This window comes from Equus quagga, chromosome 2 (assembly GCF_021613505.1).
Source record: "Equus quagga isolate Etosha38 chromosome 2, UCLA_HA_Equagga_1.0, whole genome shotgun sequence".
Lineage (NCBI taxonomy): Eukaryota > Metazoa > Chordata > Mammalia > Perissodactyla > Equidae > Equus > Equus quagga.
Genome location: NC_060268.1, coordinates 121,799,989 through 121,824,318, shown reverse-complemented (window position 1 = coordinate 121,824,318; position 24,330 = coordinate 121,799,989). Strand labels below are relative to the sequence as shown.

Here is a 24,330-nt window from a genome sequence, read left to right as displayed (position 1 = left end):
TATCCTACCTTATTCCACAAAATATTTGAACTAGCTTATTAGAATTCATAAAATGAAAAACTAATATATAGATAAAATATCAAGGCTATTAAAAATCATAAGCTTTGACAGTGGAGTTAGAAAGCAGATATAGAGACGATGGAGTGTTACCTTTTTATAGTTGGGTCACAATTTAACTCTGAGCTTCCTAGAAGCAAAAGTAAAAAGGGTAATGTGATCAGATATGTGATTTACATTGTACTAAGGCAAGTAAATACCACTTCCTCAGAGGTATAATCTGACCAGAATTTCACACTCATAAGTTTATAAACTTATAAATCTAAAGTTTGGAGAATCTTACTTCCCTTTTCAAATAATTGGAACTGCAAGTACCCTTTTCTGGGCTTCTAGCTCCTTATTCTCCATAATTCTTTAGGGATCATGTTTAACAGTTTTCTTAGTATCATTAGGTATAGTGCATGATGGCTTCAGACTTGATCCCACTTAGAGTTAATAAACACCTAGTGACTGGTTTTGGATTCAGATCTCTTGTGTTGAATTTTATGCTCTGCAGTTCAGGGATCATCCATCATGACTGGGGGCTCAATAGGGCTTTGAGAGTGACTGACAAATTCCCTGTGATATACTGAAACATGGTGTCAGGATGCACTGCCTTATGTAACCCAGAGCCTTTTCCACAGTCATCTATTTTTTAAAGACACTTTCACCCCCTATGGATATACTTACCATATAGACTAGTTGATTTTTATTATTACTTGTACATATATCCCTATGTAACCTGAATGACAGAAAAATATGTAGAAAATATTAAGCCAACTTAGTACATAGTACTATATAGTATATATAATACTATATACTAAATACTATATAATAATAGTATATATAATATACTATTATAGTAATATATTTATTTATTATTTATTACTATATATAATATATGTGTCTGTGTAGTACATTACTACATATTACTATCTATAGCATATTATATATATCACTCTCTCTATATAGATATATATATAACCATTTAAAGAGGCTATAAAAAGGATTTTATGGCAGAAAGAAAGAATACCTCTCATGAGGTCAGATGAACAGCCTTTCTGAAAATGTCTGTGCTGTCCCTGGGCCATTTTCTGGGACATGAGCAGTCCTATCAACTCCTATGTTCTCTTCTTTCTTCCTTCATTCCCCTCATATGGCTCTGTGTTACCTGTCCTGTCGTTGTAGCTTTGGTCATGGCCTCTGTTGTCGGTCAGTTTGCAGACATTTCCCAAGGACCTGCTGGGTGCCAGGCAATGCATTTGGCATGGTGGGGGGAGTAAGAGAGGTACAAGTTAGTACTCCTGTTCTCAAAGGTGATGTTTAAATTATTTAACAACTGCAGTGACCAATCAGAAAGATCCTGGCTGGAACCAGGGTCCTTGGAAGGCCTGTGCTGTCGGGGGCATTAAACACTTAGTTGCTGGGTTGTGGAAAGGTTGAGGGCTCCAGGGAGTAGCCAGGGTAACAGGGAGGGGCACTTGGGGTAATCAGAGCTGCAATTATTTACCAACTGATAAGGAAGTATCTGGGTAGTATAGTTACCAGTACAGGTGGAGGGGTACAGACTCGCTGAATGTTCTCAGACATTTGGCCCCAAGGCAAGGAGGGAGAGGCATTCTGGCCTCTGAAAGAGTGTGAACTTAGGGATTGCCCTCCTAGCCGCTGGCCAGCCACCCCAAGGTCTGCTCTTTGAACTGCCCTTGGGATTCTGTTGGCAGCTTTTCTCTCAGCCACTCACAGGCTCATGGCTGAGCAGTAGTCAGTTGGCAAAGAGGTACTGAGCCATCACTGTGCATTTGACAAGTCTCCAGGGGTATGGAGCTTACATTGAAATCTCTTTTTTGGGGGGCTGGACAGACCAAAATCATCCAGAAAGACCATAACAGAGTAGGCAACAGCTGACCCTTGCTGCTTTGCAGGACTAGCCAGTGTGGTAGACATTAGACATATGGGTTAGGTTCTCTGGAATTTTCATGGCTTCCTCCTTTTGTCACTTAGAAATATGTGTATTTAGGTAGATATAGTGGAGGGAGTAGGTAAAGATCTTAGTGGTGATCTTATTTTCTTAATTGGTTTGAGAACATCTCTATCTTTGGTTCTGGATTTGAGGCCAACTATGGTTCCACAGAGAGTCACCTTTCATTCTTAGGGTGTGTGGTTAACTGTCTCCCTGTCCCTCCACCTCATACCAGGCAGAAAAGTATCATCCCTGGTTCTGGCTAGGAGACGAAGAAAGAGGTAATTTTTACCACAGCCTATACTCCAGGAATAAGATCAGTGGTTCTTGAACCAGGGGAGCTGGAAGTGTCCTCTGGCGATGTTTCTGGCTGGATTTTTGCTGCTGTAAGGGGTAGAAAGGGCTAGTTTCTCTGCCTCAAACCTACCAGTCAAACTCTGGTCCTGGTCCTTCTCCTTGCCCATTCTGACAAGTGGCTAACTTTTAGGTAAAGGATGAAGGCCGCTGAGTGTGCGCACACCCAGAAGGGATTGGAGTTCAAAGGACAGCCCCTTTGGGGGCCTGCTGCCCTGCCTGAGGCCTCTCCGTAAGAGCTCACTGGCCTCGCTTGGAAAGGGCAGCACCTGTTAGTGTCACTGTTTTTATAAGCTAATGAGGGCAGAGTGTGAGCCATGGGCAATGATGCTGGGATATTAGCTGTGACAGGAAGCTTGATCATAATTATCTTAACGAGGATAGGGTTAATTACAGTGGAAACTTAAAAGTTCTCTCTGTTTGAATCCACTGGAGCCGAATGCATTGTGATGTTTTGTCATTTTGATGTGACTTTGGAAAAGGCACTGGGACTCTTCAGGCAGCAGCCATGGCTCCTCAGGGAGCCCAGCAGAGCCCTGCGAATGAGGTAACTGAGATGGTACCTGTGGGTGAGATAATGGGCAGCTTTCCTGCTGGTGGAGCGGGAGGCAGGCGGCCTGCACATGCTTCAGAGGTGCTGATTAGGTTTCCAGAGCAAAACCACCTGCCACAGATAGGACCTCACACTCAGTCTCTGTGCCTGCCCTGGGTGGCTCTTGACTGGGCTAGGAAGACTTCTCTCCAGCTGACTGTGCCGAGGTAGCAGGTGAAGCCTTACCCTCCCCCTCCAGCCCCTGACCACGGCTGACATGCCTGCCTCACCTTCCAGCCTGCCCCTCAGACATCTGCAACCACTGCCAAGCAAGCTGGTGAGTAACCCTGGAGTGACAGTCATCCCCTCCACCAAGGCTCTTGGGTCCATTTTGCTGTCCACACACAAGGTTATAGCAGAGAAATTACAGTTCCGTCATCTTTTCCTTGTAGATCTGTAGCTGTCCCATTAAACAGCATAGATCTGTGTGGATCCTGAAAGCCTTTTTTGCCTTGTCATTTTATTTAACACAACCTATCAATTTACAGGAATCTCGTATATGGGAGTATGAACTCAAGGATTGATGCAAATTATTTCTTTTCCTACTCCTTCCAGGGGAACAGCAGTGACAACAACAACAACAAAAGTAAAATTGTTAAAAAGTAAAGGATAAAACCATCTTCTAGGTGTGTGTTTATTGGCCTCCACATGCCAGCCAAGCCACAGAAATCCTGTTGTCTCCAGTTTTACTCTTCACTGTGCTCTCAGCCTCCTGTCGCAGGCCCTCAGCTCTGAATTTAGCTGATTAAATCACAAAATGCACACCACACTGATGACATGAAGGCAGGGATTTATTAATTAGCAACCGCCCCCCCCCCCCCCCCCCCCCCCGCCCTGTAACAGGGTTTTTTTTTAAGTGAGCAGCTAATAACATTGCATGGCAAAAAGAATCTCAAAACCAGACAGGTGACAGAATTTGAGCCGGAGCTGCCCGACTGCTCTCTGAAGGCTCACTCAGGTATGGAGCTTTGCCCCAGAGCCCATCCTGAGAGAAAGGCAGTCTCTGCGGCCTTCAGCCCTCTTCATGCTGTGTCATTTTGTCGTATGCCTCCCGTGAAGCACTCTTGGAAGGGAGCTTTCTTCTGCTTGCCAGTTGCCCACCATCTGCTGATTCTATGATAAGAGTATTATATTTGCATAACATAACTTGAGAACAATGTGTATTTTGATGCTGCCCTTGACCAGAGCCCAACTGATGTTTGTGCACAAAGGACTTATTAGCCATCCATGAGGTGCCCTGATGGGAGGTGGCCTCAATTCCCCTTTTGGTAAACAGGGCCTAGTCCTGAAACGCTCTTTTGGATCATCACTCATTAAACCCCATGGAGGAAGGGACTTCAGCCAAGGTCGAAGTTTCCCTGCAGAAGCTAGACTTACTGCACACCTTTGCACATTTGTTCATCTCCCCATCCCCTGCATCCTGAACACCGTCCCCGCCCAGGTCAGGGCTTCCAGAAAAAACAATGAATGAAAGGAGGAAGGAAAAGAAAGAAAACAGCGCTAACAAGTGCTGGTAACTTGTTAGTCCTTGTTCACTCATTCTCTATAAGATCCTATGAGCCAGATGCAACACAGAACAAGAGATGGGTTATTGATATGTCCAAATTCACAGTGCAAGTAAATGGTAGAGCTGAGGCAGAATCCCAGACTTTCCTGACTACGTGTATGTAAGTTGTGTTTTGCCTCCCTGAAACATGAGGAAGTAGATAAAGGAAGAGGAGGAAATTAAATCTGATGACCCCATGCACCCTTCACATAAAATGTAAGCCGTATTGCCCTCCTGCTGTGGAGCAGGTAGTGTTGGCTGTAGGAGTAGTTGTGGTCTGGGTGCTGAGCCCTGGCTGGACCAGCCGGAGGGTCAGGCAGGAATGGGACATGCTGACAGAGCTCTGGGCCCAGTGGCATCTGGGTATTTAATTACTTATTCTCAATGCATATTATACCTTCCAAGTATTGACTCCCTATTTTGGAGTCTTCTTGGCAGAGGTCCCACAAGGGAGAGATGGATGCCTCGAGAAAGCTCTGGCGCTAAAGTTCACATGCACACCAGATGTGTAAGGCATTGCACATGCAAGCAGGCAGGTCTATAATGGAAGTGCTATCAGTAAATGTATAAATAGTGTAGACAACATCTCCCTGATTCGTCACATTTTATATAATAGCCAGGAGGTCCCATGCGAGCCCACCCTCTGGTCGACGTCGTAGCTCAGCTGTCAGCCTGTGCAAGCTCAGCATGGCTCTTGGGTCTGGCAGGTGAACGAGCTGGGAGTGTGTGTTTCTGTGTAAGTCCCTCCATCGGGCGGCTGTCTTTAATTATCGTCTGTGTGCGCCCGGGCAAGCACATGTGCTCAACTGTCCCTCACTACTGCCACCCGCCAACACTCCTGAGTCCATAACATTGAGTTAACTTTCAGCTAAGTGTATAAACAAGGTTATTTTTCCCTTTCTGATACTTGTTTTCCCCGAGCCGGGTGCTTAATTCTTTCTGATGCCTGTTTATTTACTCCCTCGACATCTACATCGCTTGCACTCTACACTTCTTTCAAAAATAAAGTGAGAAGTCCACTTTCCATAAATTAAAACAGTAACTTCAAGGCAGAAATTCCCCCAAACCCTTCTCTACTCAGCTCGCAAACAAAAACAAAAACAAAAAGAAACAGCCTTTTCAAACTGGAGTGATCATGTGCTTCCACAGATGCCTTGCCTTTTGGGGCAGCCACAGGGACACTGGGCAGAAGCAAATTACGTGATTAGTAAAGAAAAAAAGCACAGAGAAAACGAAAGTCAGAGGCAGCAAACGGGGCGAAAGGAATCCTTCCCAGCAGTTTCCTCCAACTGTACAGAGGAGAACTGCTAAGAAATGATACTTGAAGTTATATTTATTATTGTAAGAGGGGTATGATATTTCTGGGCAGAAATGATGGATGACAACTTAAATTTGTGTCCAGGGAATGAAGGTGAACTGTGACAGAGTTATTTATCTTGGGAATGGAGGTTAGGGTCAGCTGAGGCTGGGTGCCTGAAGGCACAAGACATTGACAAATTTATCCTGCAGGCCGTATCTGAAGCCCTTTGTTTTGGATCCTGGCTACTCACTAAGTGACCCTCATCCTTCATGTTGGCAATGCGTGAAGGATGCGGTGAGTGCCAGCGGCCCCTTCTCCTCCGCCGCCCCGCCCCGGCTCCTGCTACTAATTCTTGTCATTCACTTTGCTGACAGGCACCAAGCCCAAACTATTCCCAGTCCTGAAAGGGAAGGTTAAAATATTTATTTCGGCTCATAATGGCCTCCCTGATTTAGTGCAGGATCATTTTTTCTGTTGCCTTTGTCATTGCAGGTCACTGGAAGGACTGAGTGCGTTCGAGAGCCTGGAGGAACTCATCTTGGACAACAATCTGCTCGGGAACGACCTCGTGTTGCCAGGGTTACCCAGGCTCCATACCTTAACCCTCAACAAGAACCAAATATCCTTGGTTCTGCCCACTGCCCCCACTCCCCGCCCAGCCCCACAGTAGTCCCCTCCTGCATGCCACCCCCACTCCCCCGCACCATCCCTCCTCCCCCGCCCCACACAAATAGCTGCGAAATGTCAAATGAGTTTTATGTGTCAGCTAAATTAAAGTATGTGAAATACAGTCCATGGGCAGACAAAGCGTTCTGTCTTCTGGCACTCGGGACACTTCAGAGTAATTTATTATAGGTCATTCATAAATGAAATGCACCATTATATCTTCCTGTTGCTCCATTTTAGTGTAGAGATCTAAGTTATAGCTGTGAAGAAATCTTTTTAATAGATAAAAATAGAGAAAGAAAATAATGTCACTGCCGCCGAGAAGGCAAAGCTGGGTTCTGTTGACTTGGGCTTGTGTGGGAGGGCGACCTCTGGTGGAACTAAGGAGTAATGTCACTGAGCAAACGGCCTTCCAGGAGGTTTCTGGAAGGCTCTGCAGCAGACTTGGGGAACAGTTCTGCTGGGGGACAGCGAGGAAAGGGCTAAGGTGGAAGATAAGTGTGAATGGAGTGGCTTAATAACTTGTTCACGTGGTAAGGTAGAAGTAGAAAAAGGATCAGGACATTTTCCCTGGAGTATGAAATAACACCACATACATATGTTAAGTTTAACATATATGCATATGTTAGCTTTAGGAATGATTTGCAAAATCATTTGTTAGCCACTGTTTATACTTCAAGCCATAACATCTTTCCTCAGTAAAATATGCTACTTGTGGCCTTTATTAATTGGCTCTTTAATAGAAGTAGAAGCAGGCTTACAAGTAAATATCAGTCTTTATCATGATGAAATGGTGATGGATTTTTTCCTCTCCTATCCTTTGGTCCACCAAGTTTCCTAGCCATTGTTTGAAAAATTATTATAGTCAGTGTGCCTTGTGGTTTCCTTGGCTGCCTTTGGTGATGAGTTGGACAATATTCTCAAATCAATCAAGAACAGAAGGATTATTAGGCTAGAATTTGGATCATATGTTTTCTCCTTTGGGTCCCAATGCTCATATCCTGTGTCCCACGTCACATGGATTTAGCCAAGTTCATGAGTCAGCTTAGTTATGTTTAGCTGTGTGGTCATGGACAAATCATCCTTTAACTGCTTCTGTTTCTCTCTTTTTTTTTTTTTTTTTTTTTTTGGTAACATCCCAGCTTTCACCTGTCAGGAGAACTGGCAGAAAGGAATGTATAAAAGACTTTTTTTGCATGTTGGAATCAAAGGGCTGTAATAACCTGAGCAAAGCAGGTTTCCACATGGGTGAAAAGCCAGCTGCCTCTGCCCTGGGATACTGTCAAGAAGGTAGTGTAAGAAATGGTGCAGTGAGAAGGGCTTCCTGAGCAGCCCACAGATCAAGCCAGAAGGACTTTGTATAGCAAGTGCTGTACAAATGCTAATCCCAAACTCAATTTCTCTTCTCACTCAGCACACTTCCTGGCCACTTCTCTGTCACGTTAATTCATGCATGCTGAGAAATCCAAGCTCATTTCAGCACCAGCCTGAACAAAACAGTTAAAAGAAGGGCACACTAACTGTGAGAGAACATCATTTCATGAAATCCCAGTCTGCAGATGAACTAGTTGGTGATTATTTTTTTTGATCAAGTGCTGATTTGTATAGGTAGGTTATAGTATTGCTTTCCTCCATTACCCCTGATAGTTGAAGAGACATTGAGTAAATATTGATGACTGACAGATTACCTGATTAGTCTAATTAGTTAGACTAATAAGTAAGATTCTGCATCATGTGAATTTACTAAGCACTATTATCTCCCATTTTAGAGGATTCATTTTCATAACCTAGCACAGAATATGCTGAAAATGTGCAGGAATCCACTCTAGATTTTACTTATTATTTATTCAGTTTATTTAAACTGAAAAATAAAAATTCACCCATTTTCCCACCCCCTACCTACCACCCTTGGCAGCCACCAATCTGTTCTCTGTATCTATGAGCTTATTTTTTGTTTAAGATTCCTCCTATAAGAGAAACATACAATATTTGTCTTTCTCTGTCTGACTTATTTTACTTAGCATAATGCCCTCAAGGTCCATCCATGTTATTTCAAACAGCAAGATTTTATTCTTTTTTATGGCTGAATGATATTCCATTGTGTATGTGTATATATATATATATACTGCAATTTATTTATTCATCCATCAATGGACACTTAGATTATTTCCATATCTCGGCTACTGTAAATAATGCTGTGGTGAATATGGGGGTGCATATGTCTTGTCGAGTTAGTGTTTTTGTTTTCTTTAAATAAATACCTAGAAGCAGAATTGCTGGTTCATGTGGTAGTTCTATTTTTAATTTTTTGAGGAACCTCCATACTATTTTCCACAGTGGCTGCACCGATTTATATTCTAACCAACAGTGCACAAGGGTTCCCTTTTCTCCATATCTTCACCCAACACTTATTTTTCCTTGTCTTTTTGATGATAGCCATTCTAACTGGTATGAGGTGATATCTTATTGTGGTTTTCATTTGCCTTTCCCTGATGATTAGTGATATTGAGCATCTTTTTATGTACCTGTTGGCCATTGATATTTCTTTGGAAAAATGTCTATTCAGATCTTCTGCCCGTTCTTTAATCAGTTTGGTTTTTTTGCTATTGAGTTGTTTGAGTTCTTTATATATTTTAGATATTAGCCCCTTATCAGATATATGATTTGCAATTATTTTCTCCTGTTCAGTAGGTTGCCTTTTCATTTTGTTGATGGTTTGCTTTGCTGTACAGGATGTTTCTCATCTTTAACGGAATAAGCTGGATTGGATGATGGTTTTATTCTCAGTGTTGCTGTCACTAAAGATTAGCAGGCCTCTCGCCTCTACAGTGCTGAGGAATTGTCTTTGTCTTTGGTTGAGTCCTTTCCCTGTCCTATGCCTCACCTTCTCCAATCGGTAGCAGTAATGCTAAGGGAGTAATGATAATGGCCTGGGACAGACTGAAGCAGAAGGCAACATGTAGCTATAAAGGTGGCCGATTATATCACTGGCTGTTGCAGAATACTTTATTACCAGTAGATACAAAAGATTATCGTTGTCTTTCTTAGGATACAGTTTCTCCTCTTTTCTACTGGTGTGATCATGAAGATCGGTTTACTTTCCCCACGTGCTTGACCAAGAAGTCAGAGAATGAAAGGCAGGTAAAAGCAGCAGTGACACTGCATGACATCCTCTTAATCAATACCTTCTAACTCCATGTTTTGAGCCACTGGCTCTCCTACCTACTTGTGAAAATACTCCAGCTCTCCAACAATTGCTAGGTTCCATATTGCTATTGTTATTCCTTGAAATGCCTTAGACTTGGGCTCTATCAGTTAGCTTTGCTGCATAATCATCCACCCCAAAAGTTAGTGGCTTCAAACTGCAAATATCTTATTTGTTTACAGTTCTGTGTGTCAGCTCTCTGGTTTAGGCTCTGCTGGATGGATGGTTTTACTGCTACTATTATCTTGGGTCACTCGTGCAGCCCTAGTTATCTGGAGGCTCGGCTGGGGTTAGATGGTCTGTGATGGCCTTGCTCATATGACTGGAGGTTGGTGCTGGCTGGTGGCTGAACTACCTGTCTTCATCAGGCTAGCACAGGCCTCTCCCCATGGGAGGAGTGTTCTAAGAGCAAAGTCCCAGTGTTCATGTAAGTTTCAAGCCCTACTTGCATCATGTGTGTTGCTGTCCCAAGGCCAAAGCAAGTCACCTACCAAATGTAGAACAAATGTGAGAAGGGACTATCCAAGGTGGGAATACAAAGAGGCATGACTCATTCCTGTAACAATCTAACACACAGACCTTGGTGTCTTGTCTCCTTCAGATTAAAGGTAGATGTAGAGTCAAGTAACTATTAACCTTTGAAAAGGTAAGTATTAACTCTTTCTTATAAATTGAATCTTATTTTAAACATACTAGGAAGCTTGCTATCAAATGGGGTTCTACCTTAGTTCTTCTGTGAAGTTTGTTTTGTTTTTAACTTTTGGCCTTTTGCATATTTAGAATGGTTGTTCACCCCTACCCCACGCCTATTTTATCTGCCTGGCAAATCTGGAGTTTCCCAGTTTGGTTTCACTCATAGTTCCATATGTCTAGACAATGTTCTATGTTCCTGGACCCTGGGAACTTGGGTTATGGGCTTTCTTTTATTCTTTGGCAAGAGGCACTATCACATAGCAGATAAGAACAGGCTCTGAAGCCAGACTTCCTGGGCTTGTACCCCTCTCTGCCACTTTCTGCATGACCTTGGACAAGTTACTTAACATCTTGATGCTTTGGTTTCCTCTGAAAAATGGAGACAATAATAGTATGCATCCCATAGGTTGTTGTGAGGGTTCCTCTAAGTATCTCAGAAATGTTAAGTTGTAGTAGCATAGTAAGTTCTATGTAAGGGTTAGTATTATTGATGTTATTATTATTATCTTAGAGAATTATGTGAACTTATCTGATCTTACTTGGGCTACATTATAACCAAGGCCAGAGTATAGATTTGGAGTGCTTCTTTGACTTTTATAATTTAATATTACCCTCATATCATTCTGTGATTGAGTACCATTGGTGAATAATTATTTTTATGAAAAAACTGGAAGAGTATGAACTTTTTGAAGTCACATTGATTTTCACTGGTGAGGCTCAGTCTGGAACCCAGGTATGCGAATTCCTGGCCCCAGATTCTGAAACCCAAGGAGGGAGGCAATCACTGCACAAGATGAGCAAATAAGATGTGGGAGGAATCAGCTGCCTGTGCCTAGCCCCATCTCCCCCCAGGCCCTGCTCTCAGCTGCAAAGGGAGCTCACAAAAGGAATTCAAGAGCCCAAACCCGGCATCTGGCAAATTTCTTCTCAATTCACAAGTGCCTCACTTCCTGGTTGTATACCTCCTGCTTGACCTCCCATCTTTGTTCTACCATCCCTTTGTCCCACTTCTGTTCAGCCCTCAGCTTTGGTGTGCTGTCTTGGTATACCCAAAAGCCTGGTCTTTCCGGTCTACCTCTTCATCTCTTGGTTCACAGCTTAGCTCTCTCTCCTTTCTTTGGTTCATTTGGACTGAGCTCTGTAGGCACTGGCCGTGGAGTTGACCTCTTCTCCCCAACACTCATATTCTCTCTCTCTCTCTCTCTCATTCACCGTGAGCATATACACACTATCCCTGGCTCTTCCCCATAGGAGTGGGTTCTTGGTAATGGTCTCAGCCATATCATGTCTTAATACCCAGTCTCAAATAAGAGAACAACTGAGATGTCAGGAAAATAGAGATATTTAACCTCTGCACAATCAGGTGATAAGCTGACTTTGTTTTAATCACACTTCATTTCTTTTTTTTCTGTCTCTGTTTGCTTCAGCACATGTGTGAAGAGACAGTATGAATTGTAGTGCTAACAATATACAGCTGGGCTGTGGTAAGGAGACCAATGCGCTGTCAGAAGGCTAGACTAGGGTTCCCACAGCAATGTACAGTGTCATCTCAGGGAAGTCCCTTCACCTTGTCAGATGCTTCAGTTTCTTTATCTAAAAACTGGGTAATATACATTTTAGAGTATTTTTGAGACTTAAAATGTCATAATGTATATATATGTGTGTGTGCACATATGTATATATACACACACACACACATACACACATGTACATACATATATTCATATATGGGAAATCACTTTGTTAACACCCAAAGACTTTACAACTTCGTGGGACATTTTACTGTTAGCCAAAGCCTCAATGCCTTGAATGAATAAGCCCAAATTAGCAGTAACTGAGGTACAGAGCATAGCTGGATGACAGCACTTTGTGGTCTCCTACAAAAGCATGTTAGAATCCTCATTTTTCAGTATTTTGAATTCCCCTTTTGTGTTAGGAAATCACGAGTCACATTTCCCCTAGAATATAGACTTTGCCATTTACTGACTCTATGACCTTTGATCCCAGTTTTTTTAATTATCTGTATGTGATGATAATTTTGACATGCATGTGCAAATAAAAATAAGATAATATATCATGTAGACTGTTTAGTTAGCATTCAAAAATCCTATGTTAGGATAAGCTCTGATTGAAATCCTCACCATGGTTATTGATGCTGCTCTTTAACCTGGAGCTGAGCACAGAAGGAGGGTACATGCCCATTCTCACTTTGGAAACAGCTTGGACTTGTGCAACTGGGCATGACACCAGGAGACTCTCCTCCTCCCTCATGCTCCAAACTTTCAAGGCAAGATGTTGCTTTGATCTTGGGCTCTCTGCAGAAAATCTCCCTTGGCAAGGCTAGCCATGACAGCTGGGCTGCATGGTGGCAACTTTCTGTAGACAACACTGAAAAAGAATCTGTACAGCAAGTACTCTGGAGAAGACTTGATGAGGGAAACCAGGTGTATACTGAGAATCCAACTGGAGAGAGTTGAAACTGTGCCAAACAGCTTCAAATGTTAAAAAAAGGAGGGGAAAAAAAAAAAACACCCTTAGGAGAATCCCTGAAAATGTCTCCTATGTAGTGGTCTTGGTTAGCCAAAGACACCACGTTCTCTCCACTGATTGCCTCTGGTTAATTTTCTATGCAGCTTGACAAGAAGGAATGTGACAAGTTCTATCTCAGAGCTTGCAATCAGGCAAGACAGGGCTGTGCTCGTCCTTGCTGGCCCAGGAGACCAAGAAACCAATTAAAACTCCTTCTCGAGTTTCATCCTCCGGTGGTGGTACATAATGATGATGTTCTGGTCCAGAGCACCCACGGAGTAGGTGCTAGTGATTCATAACTAGTGTCGATTTAGGGGAGACCACCTGGCTCAGCCCGATTGACCATTTATCAGATAGTTGAAAGGCTTAGGAAGGTGGAATAGCTTCTGCCACACAAAATATCCTAAATGAGGCAGGCTCTAAGGATTCCAAGGAATCCAGAATTCCTTAGATTCCTTGGCACAGGGTGGCTGAAGGTTTCTGAAGCTTGCAGACCCTTTGTGCAAGAAATTCCCATGATCAGGACATTCAAATGGGTCCACGTCTCCATGGCCTCCTGCTCAGGGGCAGATCCAGATTTTGAAACTTACATGAGTTGAGGAGACCGTCTTAAAGGCAATGACTAAATAATTATGACTGTAAAATTAGGTATAAAGATGAATGTTTATTTGGAATAAAAAATATATCAAAGCAAATTAAAAATTGGAGTTGACAAATACCACACATATTAAAATATTTAGAAAAGTAACAATCTTTGTATTAGACATGCCTATATAAAAACTTTTTCCCAATTTTTTTCTGCAAATTCCCCTATAATTTCTTATGTAATTAAATTTTGTAATATTTTATGTAGAGAGAATAGATAATTCCATCCAATTGAAAATTGATTTTTATTTTTAATAGTTTAGGAATGTTTCTTTGTTTCACCATTCATTATTGGTAATTTCACCACTAAATTATTGATAACAACATTAAAATTATTAAATTTTGGTAAAACTCTTACACATTTCTTTCATATATGAGCTATTAAGATTTCAGGACATTTCAAGTTGGTTGTGTGTGTGTGTAGGGGGTAAACACACAACAACTTAATCTTAAATGTTCTTTGAATTTATAAACTCCTTAACCACTTATCATCAGTTTTATGTTGGTCCCTATATGTTTGTGTCAGCATGGCAGGTGGTAGGAATATTACTGGAAACCATTCCTTCTGGTACTGTTGTAATAACCAGACACAGAAATGACTGCATACGACACAAGTATATCCCACTGAATCCTAATTAAATGTTCCTCTTTCATAAGTTCCTCTTACCCAGGTCCCCAGAATTCCCATGGCCACTCCTAACATCACCCAACTCCAGGGGAAATGTCATGGAAAAAATCTTAGTGGAGAAACACAGTGATATTAACTGATTGCAGTTTAACCTACTTTTGCAAATTTTACGAAAATATGTGACCATGTGACTCTATTACTAGGGCCTTTCTCAGGGCCCTGGAATGGGCCTATCCAAGAAAGGAGCCCTCACACACAAGCATTATTAGCTCTGTGGTAAATTTACATGTGAAGATTTACTCAAATTAAACTGAGCCTACTTCCCTGGGCAATGGCATGCTTGGCTTCCCATCAGTGGTTGCTAAAGGTTGAGAAATGACTGGGAGTTCAATCCAACTCAGTTGCCTGATGTTTCCTCAACTTGAAAATCATGCCAGGTTTGAGTTCCATTCCTTCACATTCCCACCTTCATACAGTAGATGAGAATTAGATGAAGGTTTAAGGAGTTTGTCCCTAAGAGGGAAATAGGTTTTAGTTAGACTTTTTCATCCATAGTAGAAAGGGCTTCCCCTAGGTTCTCCAGAGCCACTGTCTACATAAATAATTCGAATCGCTCCAAATCAGTACGTCAGCACCATTTTGATAGCCCACTCTCTTGGGATCCTATAAAAGAAATACTGTGCTGACCAGCATGAGTGATCAGCTCTCCTGGCTGCCCCACTAGAACTTGGGCCTGTCATTGAGGCTTCAGGACGACCTGACAGGCATGAGTTCCAGTTCTCCTTGGAGTAACTGTGAGTCCCATGTGTGGACTAGAACCCTGAAAGGGAGAAACCGATGCTGGGACTGAGGTCTAAGTACGTCCAAGTCCAGGCATGCAGTACCCCACCTGAATGACACTGTTTGCCCCTGGCTAGTCCTGGATACCAGGCAGAGACTTAAAGATTTTTGAGGAAGGCCTCCAAAACATGGGGCTCCCTGAGTTGCCTTTGCTGGGGTCTAAAGGCAGCGCTGGTAGAGAATGTACTGATAGGACTATTTTTTTTTCTAATGTATATTTCCACTACATTTTTCCCAATGTAGTAATGCCTGTGAAGCATACAAAGGCAGAACCTGCTGGAAAAGCCAAGTTTTCCCTGAAATTGTTCACTCTCATTTTAATTGGTTTCTTAAATGTTTTTCTGAGAGAGTGTGATGATTAAACTTTAATTTAAAAAGTAGTAAGCATGTTTTGTCTTCATTGATGAAGTGCATTAATGTTTTGACTCCAGCCACTCACCCACGGTACTTCCAACCTCACTACCCTGGTGGGGCCTTCTCTGTAGTCTTCTCCACATGCTCTCATTCCTATCATCCTCATTCCAGTGGTCCTTTGTGGGCATTCCTAGTTCTTATTTGTTAAATATTTATTAGGATTGATAACTTCAATGTTCACTGTCTGTGCTTGTTTAGGAAACGGGCATGATGTTGGCAAATTGAAACCCACAGTGGATAAGTAGATGCTAAGATCCTCTTTGACTAGTTTCTCCCTTTTTTGCTTGTGCTCTCCCTCTCATTGTCTCTGTCTTGCTCCCCCCCCAGAGTAGAGCTTTTGTTCTTGCATATGGTGGTGGCAGAGCATGTGTCTGAAGAATGCTTGAAGGAACTTAGTTTGGAGAATAGACAATTTATGGAAGACATATGATCTTCAACTATCTGAAGGGCCATCATGTGGAAGAGAAGAATCCCCTATTCTTTGTGACCCCAAGCAGTTAAATTGGTTCTGTGGGTAGGAATTTGAAGATTCAGTCCCCGAGGGAAAAATAACCTCTTTCTTATGGTTGTAGGAGATAGAGTGAGTTACCTTGTGGTGACCCCTTGGCAGAGATGTTAGGGACTGGATTCAGACATTGGTTGGATTTGGAGTTCATTCTTCTCTGACAAGTTGAAATGAAATACAAGAACACTGGTTAATGTCCCGTGATTAGATACCCTGGCAGAGTAAAGGCAGCCCTTCCTTTGACTTTACCTTCCTCTCCTCGGTCCAAGTGGACCTTACTCCTAGAAACTGTACCCCAAGTCTTTGACTCTTGTATGTTTCATTCACCCTTATATCTTTAACCCCTGTATGCTCTGCTGTCATTCCCTGTCAAGGACACCATTCTGTCCGCTGATGTTGGCTAACTCCTCTTATCCATTGGCCCCTGGTAGTCCTGGCCTCTATTCATGGCCTGTCTAATTATCACCTTTCCTAGGGCTCATGTGTATGTGGCTCAAGCCAGGAGTTGATGTGCAGACTAGTCCCCCCCAACATCTGTGATTCCCTGGACCTATGACTCCTGCCTTGTTTGTTTTGGGGATCTCAGTGTTTGCCTTGACTGGACAGTGGATCCCACTGAGGAGATGAATCATAGAATAATCTCACCACCATGCCCCTCCTTGATCTTTTATCTTTCATTCTTTCCTTCATAGAATATTAGATTTACAACAGATTCCTAGGAAAAGCATTTTGACTGACCTGGCTTGACTAAACCTGTCCTAATTTACTCTGTCTTCTCTTAGCTTTGTTCTCCTTTCCCCCTCAATCCAAGGTTTTATTGCTACCAGTGAGGCCACTGAGCAATGTTTAGCTCTGCCACAGGCCCTCAGATCATAAGAGGATGCCAATCCCTGTTTGAGTCTATGCTATTCCCATATGTTTTGATGGTAAATTACCCCCTTAAGGAGAAATAACATATTTTTAATGAGGCCTTTGGAAATAATGTCTTGCTTTCAATACTGGGAAAAATAAAGTTTGCATATTGCAAAATATTTTACTACATGGAATCTACCCTTCATCATGTTTAATAAAACAGAACTATAGAGAAAAGTGTGATAAAATAATGAAGTTCATTCATTCTCTCTCAAGTGATCTGTACTTAGCTTTTCGCGTCCAGAGAAAAGCTGGGCTGTGTCCCCAGCAGTAGGAGTGAAAAACTAGCCATGCCAGACACACAGCTAAGTTGATTTCAACCCTCACCCATGTCATCTCATGGGAACAGCCTGGACTCCTCAGCTGCTAGGCTGTGCTTGTCAGTAACGGTCTAGGCTCTTTACTAAGCCTTTGTTTTCCTGGACCAAGATCCTTAACTGTTGTCACATTACTGACTTGGAGTGTCTGCTTGATCACCTGGCAGAAGTGACACCAGCTCTGGAGTATCTCAGCCTGCTGGGTAATGTGGCATGTCCCAATGAGCTGAGCAGCTTGGAAAAGGATGAGGAAGACTACAAGAGGTACAGGTGAGTATCTAGGAGTTTGAGCATGGTGGGAGAAGGGAAAAATAGCATCTTTGGGGGGATAATGTTATCCTATGGGGTGCATAGTAGATGTTTGGTAAATATTGGTGGACTCCATGATAATGTTAACCTTTCACCATTGGGTGATCTATAGCCATTAGTTCCCTTCATTGAGGTCGCAGGAGCCAAGAAATGTGAAAAGTTGTTGGGTGGTATAGGTCAGGGATTGACAAATTTTTTGTAAAGGGCTGGATAATAAATATTTTTGACTTTGAAGGTCATGTGGTGTCTGTCACAACTTGTCCAACTCTTCTGTTATGGTGCAGAAGTAACTTTAAACAATTTGTAAGTGAATTGGCATGGCTATGTCCCAATAAAACTTTGTTTACAAAAACAGGCAGCAGGCTGGCTTTGACCTGCTATATTTTGCTGACCCGTGATCTGTGTTGTAAGATCTTCCTGTGGTCTGACTCAGAGTCACTGTTTGGAGACAGAGCACATCCCACCAAAGTTTAGGAAGCTTATATACAATTCCAAGAAGAAGTCTCAAAAGGCCCATAACTTTGTTCCAAAAAGGTATATCTCAGTGGCCACCAACATGTGCTTTGAGGGGCTCAAGCAGAAATGCTTTTCTTTCTTCTCTCTACCTTTAAACCAGCTGCTTTGAAATACCTGATCCAAGTTCACCTCTCTTGGAGAGTCTTCTTGATCTTAACCGTTTTACTAAACTCTTTTTTTTTCTTCATTTTGAATTCTATATGCTCTCATTCTTTTTTTTGGTGGGGGGGGGGGGAGGAAGATTGGCCTCAAGCTAACATCTATTGCCAAACTTCCTCTTTTTGCTTGAGGAAGATTGTTTCTGAGCTAACATCTGTGCCAATCTTCCTCTATTTTATGTGGGATTCTGCCACAGCATGGCTTGACAAGCAGTGCTAGGTCTGCATCCGGGATCTGAACCTGTGAACCCCAGGGTGCCAAAGTGGAGTGCGTGAACTTGACTGCTACACCACCAGGCCGGCCCCTATATGCTCTCATTCTTGATTGTTGTTTTGTAAATGTTTTTAATAATCTTTTCATGACTGTAGCCTCTCTCTATTATGATGTAAGCTCTCATTAACATCCCAACTGAATCAATGTGGAAGGAGAGAGGGAGAGAGGAAGGAAGGAAATACAAGGCAGATAGGGCTACTGGAAAATAAATTTGAAAAGATTGGGGAAAGAGGATAATGGTTTGAGAGGAACTTGTTCTATTGGGACTCAGACCACTTGTTCTGTGGTGACCCATGAAGTAATGTAGTTGGAAGCATTCATTTTCTATAAAGGCAAAGCTGTAAGCAATACTGAAGGCTATTGAACACTATATATTTAAAAAATGTACACACACATATAAGTAAGGCTACAATAGAAATTCAGTTATATTTATTGGGAAGAAGTTTGTACATTTACTTCATTTTCCGTGTTTCTTGATTAATTTTGTAAGGATCTTAGACTTGTTAAGCCATCTTAGAATAAAGCTGTATCTCTGCTTTTAAAAAAATGTGTTAAGTCTTTCTTCATCGTGAAGATTTTCATTTGGAAGGCGATACTGTTGATTTGAATGTGAGTTCTATTAGGAGAAATATGGTTAATTTCCAGCAGGTGCATAGTTAACAAATTCCTAAATCAATCCTTTAAGTTGCTTAATCACTTAGAACTTAATTTGCTTGTTTAACACTCTTGTCAACTTTGAAGCATTTGACAAAGCATATTTTACCTTCTTGCAGCAACTTGTTTATAAGACATGTCTTGGAAGGGTCAAGCAGGTCCAAGAAATTTCTCTCAATCTACATTTTTAGTAAACTAAGCATTGTTTGGGAAATTCTCATTTATTTTCTGACTTCTTTTTTAGATTCCTGTGTTTATTTCTTTAAACTAGACCAATAAATTATATATTTATGTATATGTGTGTGTGCATGTGCATATATGTGTGTCTCTGTATGTGTATGTATATATATGTGTGTGGGTATATGTGCACACATTCACACACATTTGTTTATTCCTAAAGCTATGTGTGAATTGAACTGTACGCACATTTTTTGCTATTTTTTTCTAGAATGAGAGAAGTAGAGAGAGGAAAGTCTCCACTTCCACCTTATTCTATTCGGTCTAAAATAGAAGGCTTATAAGATTGTAAAAGGAAAAGAAAAGCTAATACTATTTTGTTATTATTGTTAACTGATTACATTAGCAAAAATACAAAGACCCATCGTGTAAGGGGCCACATCAGAAGATCTGATGTAGAATCCAACTTTGCCAGTGGGACCTTTAAAATAAGGAGGACAGTCTAGATCAGTGACCCTCAACCATGGCTACACTTTTGAATATCCAAGGCATTTTGATTCGTTTAGTGGCAAATGCAAAAAAAAATAGTCAATAGGTGATTCTGGCGCTCAATTGAGAACTATTGGACTAAGCAGTATTTAAAATCCCTGTTGGCTCCAGCATTCTGAAATATTCTGCTCCCAACCAGTTACAGTTCTTCCTTTACCATCTCACCCATTTTATATATTCCACCTTCTATATTTCTGTCACTACTTGATATATGTCAACATCCAGAGACTGGCTTCCAGCTGGTAAGGGCTGTGTCTTCTTGCCCTTTGAAGTCTTATCAATACCTAAAGTAACGCTGACCATGGAATAGGGGCTTGGTAACTGTTTGCTGCTGGAGCTGGCTTGAAATAACCCTTCCCTCTGGGGAGCTGAGTACTTATAGAAGGATGCAAGGCCGTTTGGGCACCTCAGATGCCCACTGCCTATTCGGAATCAGATTCATTTGGATGTCAACAAACACGGTTAACAAGCAGGGACTATCCTTCAGACTTACTCCAAGTGTTGGTGTTAGGTCTTGTTCTCTGGGGAGGGCTTGGTTCTAGAGGAATGATTCATCTCATGGGCTGGCCTGGATACCCTCCAAGCCTGTTCTCCCCATGTTAGGTCTGTTCCCTTGGAAGGTGTTGAGGGATGGGACTGGGAATGTTGTTTGCTAGTGCATATATGGCAAAGTTGCCATGAGGAACTGGATTCTGGAGGCCACACACAACTGAAATCACATCTAATTAGAATTACCTTAGAAAATCCAGCAGTTACCCGCAACAATGGCAAGATGCTCACACTCTGAGAGAAACAGGAACTAAGAACAGTGGAGAGAACATTAAATGTGTGCCCATCCAGTTACACGTTCACTGCATGGCATCTAATGGTTGAGTGGAATGGTAGGCCTACTCTCTGGCAATTCTAAATTTTTTATTCATTTTATTTTTTTATTTTTTATTTCTGGTTTGACAAGCACTCTCATACTTGCCTTTGGATGAGATAAATATGTGTATAATGCAGTTCTGTTCTATGGTCTGTAAGCAGGTCTGCTTTGTTCATCCTGGAGTTTGTGCTTCATTTGCCACTGAGAAATTTTAAGAGTTTCACAATAATACTTTTGAATCCCAGAGTTCCTGTGGCATTTGGGTTTCTACAAAGCAATGCAGCTGCCTTTTTTTTTTCTTCTGGTAAAATATTTTCCTGGCCCTTTATTTACAAAGCATGGGGTGTGCCTTCCTTCTAGGTGCCACCCAGAACCGAATAGTAGGGCCTCTATGTAAATTTATGTGACATTTTCACTAGAAAATTGCTTTAAAAATGAATGATATTTCTACAGTTTACTGTTTTTCACTTTAAGTACATTTTCTGACAATATGTCTTCTATTAATCATTTAAGCAATAGTAGGAGCCTTAAAGGAGTGTATTCAGAAGTAAGAACCCATGGTTCATTTAGTGCTGTCTAAAAAAATTTCTTATTGATTGGCATCCTCTGTGGTTATGTGATGTAATATTTATAATATGTCACCCAGCCATACATCAAAACGAGTATGTCTGTTCTTTCATTTCCATGGCGATGTTGATTTCAGAGAGGTCAGCCCAGTTTTAGGTCATGTTGTGGCCAACCACTGGACCAGAAATGGGAAGTGACTAGGTTTAGGGAGTTATTGGAACTGGCTTTACAGATGCTTCGGTTTCTGCTGATTATTTCCCCTCCTCCATGTCACTCCCTTTCCTTGCTCACTTGCCCCCTGTGCGCCCAGGTGGATTTTCTTGGCACACATTCCCACAGTAAAACAGGCTCATTAAATCTCTATGTGAGCATGAACATACTACCGAGTTGTTGAGCAGTGCCCTGGTCCTGCTGTGGCAGGAGCAGAACCTTGCCTGGAGTTTCTCTTTGCCATTCATCATAGTTCATGGCTGAGAAATGTCCATAACATAAATGTCGTGTTATTATAGGAGCTTAAACCTGCCCATGCTTTGCTGTGTGTACACACCATGCTGCTATTTTGTGATGAATGTTGTATGGAGGTGAATGTGATAACCAATAGCCTTCAGGATTTGGACAGGAAGAGAGGAGAGGGGCAGAGCTTGGCCTGGAAGACCACTATCTTACTAAGAAACCACTTTGGGGTTGCTGTGGACTTCGACACTGGCCAAAAAATGAATGAAGTATGGGAAACTTGGGTGACCAGAATGATCTTATTTCTTGTCTTTCTTTATAATTTTTTTCTTTTTCTTCCTGCAGGAAAGACAGTAGAGTGAAGGTCAACAATACACAAGTGCTAGACATCAGTTGTCAAATAAGGGAGTTGGTCTCATGGTCTCTTAATTCACCTTCTGTCACTAAACTCTTTGTCATTCATTTTCTCCTGCCACTGCAGTCTTTAGCTGGCCTCTCCTTTCTCCCTCCTCCCCAGCAAGCCCCTCTGTACTCTTTACAAGTTTAAATTATTTAAAACGTGACACCCTTTCTTTGTTCCTTCAAGGGACCAGCACTGGGGTCTGCCCAGTGTCTATAGCACTCAGCCAAAGGGAAGGAGGGAGGGATCCTCCACCGTCTGTTGGCCATCCTGGGCTGCCATCATTTCCCAGCCCAATAGGAGCTGTAAAACTTGTGGCTTATGTAACCCAACTTGCATTCTCCAGCTAATCTACAATCTGGGCTTTGAAGATCACAAGAAAGCAAAGGTCACGACCCAGAGATCAAAGTGACAGAAGCCCACAGAGTAATTGCTAGTTACCCTCTGTAGAGGGCCTTAGTCTGTCCTGTGGGTGTGTTGTTTGCACAGAGACTTCAAACATGCTGCCGGTGAACTATGAGGAAAATCAGCTGGCCTTTGCCAGTTGTCAGGCCTTCATTAATGCTGTAGGTGAGCTCACCTTGGCTCATTAAAGTGAGATCATTGTCCTCTCTCCAAGTATCTGGCGTTATTCCTCTCACCATGCTTGTTCATTACTCTTTGGTCTTTATGGACTTTTTTCTCAGTCCTCCTTTACCTAGAGGTGTGAGGAGGTGGTTATATAAGGAAATTGGAGTAGTCAGAAAGGATGTATTTATTGGATGTATTTATTGTAAATTAACTTTGAGGCACATTGAATTCACGCTAAAGCTTCCAAGAGGCTTAGGCACCATTTTGCCCATTTCCTTCATTGCACAGATGGAGCATCTGAGGCTCAGGAGGGTGACAGAGACTGAACGAAGATCACACAACAAGATAAGCCCAGAGTCTGGACTCTTTGCTCTGTCCTATTAGTCCCTAAGCTTTTCATTATAATCTCTCTTTTTAATTTTCTCCCCTACATGTTAAAGATTTGGTCTCCAAAATAAGCTCATTTAAGCTGTTGTTAACTTTTTAAAATTAGTCAGACACATTTAGCTGTTGATCGGTGTTTTTGATCAGCATGAGGTAAGCAGTGTTACCAAACGGGGCTTATGTAATCCAGTCGAAAGTGAAGAAGCTTGATGTTTTATTGACATGTTCCCTCTATTCTGTTAAGTTTTGTAAAAGAATGAGAATAGTTTATGGATCACCCATTGCTGTCTTCAGGGGCCCCTGGTAGAGCCTCAGTACCTTGCACGATGTCTCCCAACTCCCAAGCGTGGGAGTAAGAAGGTTGCAAGAAGTAATGAGAAGCATAGAATGCCATAAAAGGAAGGAAGTAGGCAAAAAACTCCAGTGACCCCCCCATTCCCCTCAGGGTCTGGAAACTTGGTTTGTCTTGAGTAGAGTCTCCTCATAGAAAGAAACACGGCAGCTAAGCCCAGGAGCAGACGGTGGAGATCCATCTTGGTATTTCTGGTGTTATGTGGTGTTACTGGGGAGCAGCCTGTTCCCCTGGGGTAGCAGGTATAGGCAGGAGAAAAGACCATCCTTCTCTCCCTTTGAAGTCTAGATGAAAACTGCCAGAGCTTCAGGATTTGGGCAGAGAAAATTGATTTTTGAGCAAAACTCAAACAAACAAAAAAGCCTTTCTGTTCTTTCTTTTCTCTCCCTACCAGTTTTAGGTGTCTCCTTAGAGCAATCCTTTAAGAAAATGGAGCATTCTCTGTGAAAAGAGAGAGAACCTGAAAAGCTACGTGTCCAGGTCTCACTTTTAGACAATCTGTTTGCAGATAGAGACAAATGAGTCTTTAAATATCTTCCCAGGATCCCAGATCTCCTGTCCATAACCTCACCTTCCATATCACAGCCAAGAATGCCTCTGACTTCTGCCCCTGGGGCCCTGGGACTTTTGCCCAGCCACCTTGGGAAGGTCAGGAAAATTGGAATTGCCCTCTGGAGCTAGGGATGTGAGACTTAGAACTTAGACGGATCTCTTTTCATTAAACAGTGCCCTGGCTTAACAAGCAGTTTTATAAATCTGAAGCTGTCTCTGGGTGTCACAGGATTTATAGATGGGGGTTTCTGCCATAAAGTGGTTTATGATGGCCGCCTTCTATGTTATTAGTAGCTGTCTCTTCCTTCAACCATTGCTGTTTGGTAATAGCCTTAAAACACCCAGAATTACTTACCTGCAAGCCCCATTCCCAATAGCCCCTGTTGACAGTCTGAATAAGTTTACTGC

At 42.1% G+C, this 24,330-nt stretch overlaps 1 protein-coding gene across 2 annotated transcripts in view; it reads left to right on the top strand.

The window, feature by feature from the left end:
• LRMDA (leucine rich melanocyte differentiation associated) overlaps positions 1-24,330 on the top strand; it is a 1,073,572-nt gene that overhangs the window by 586,625 nt on the left and 462,617 nt on the right. For both annotated transcript variants that reach the window (XM_046655483.1, XM_046655484.1), the window contains exons 3-4: positions 6,281-6,407; positions 17,273-17,412. In XM_046655483.1, the coding sequence (XP_046511439.1) occupies positions 6,281-6,407; positions 17,273-17,412 (267 nt within the window). The remainder of the gene's footprint in view (positions 1-6,280; positions 6,408-17,272; positions 17,413-24,330) is intronic.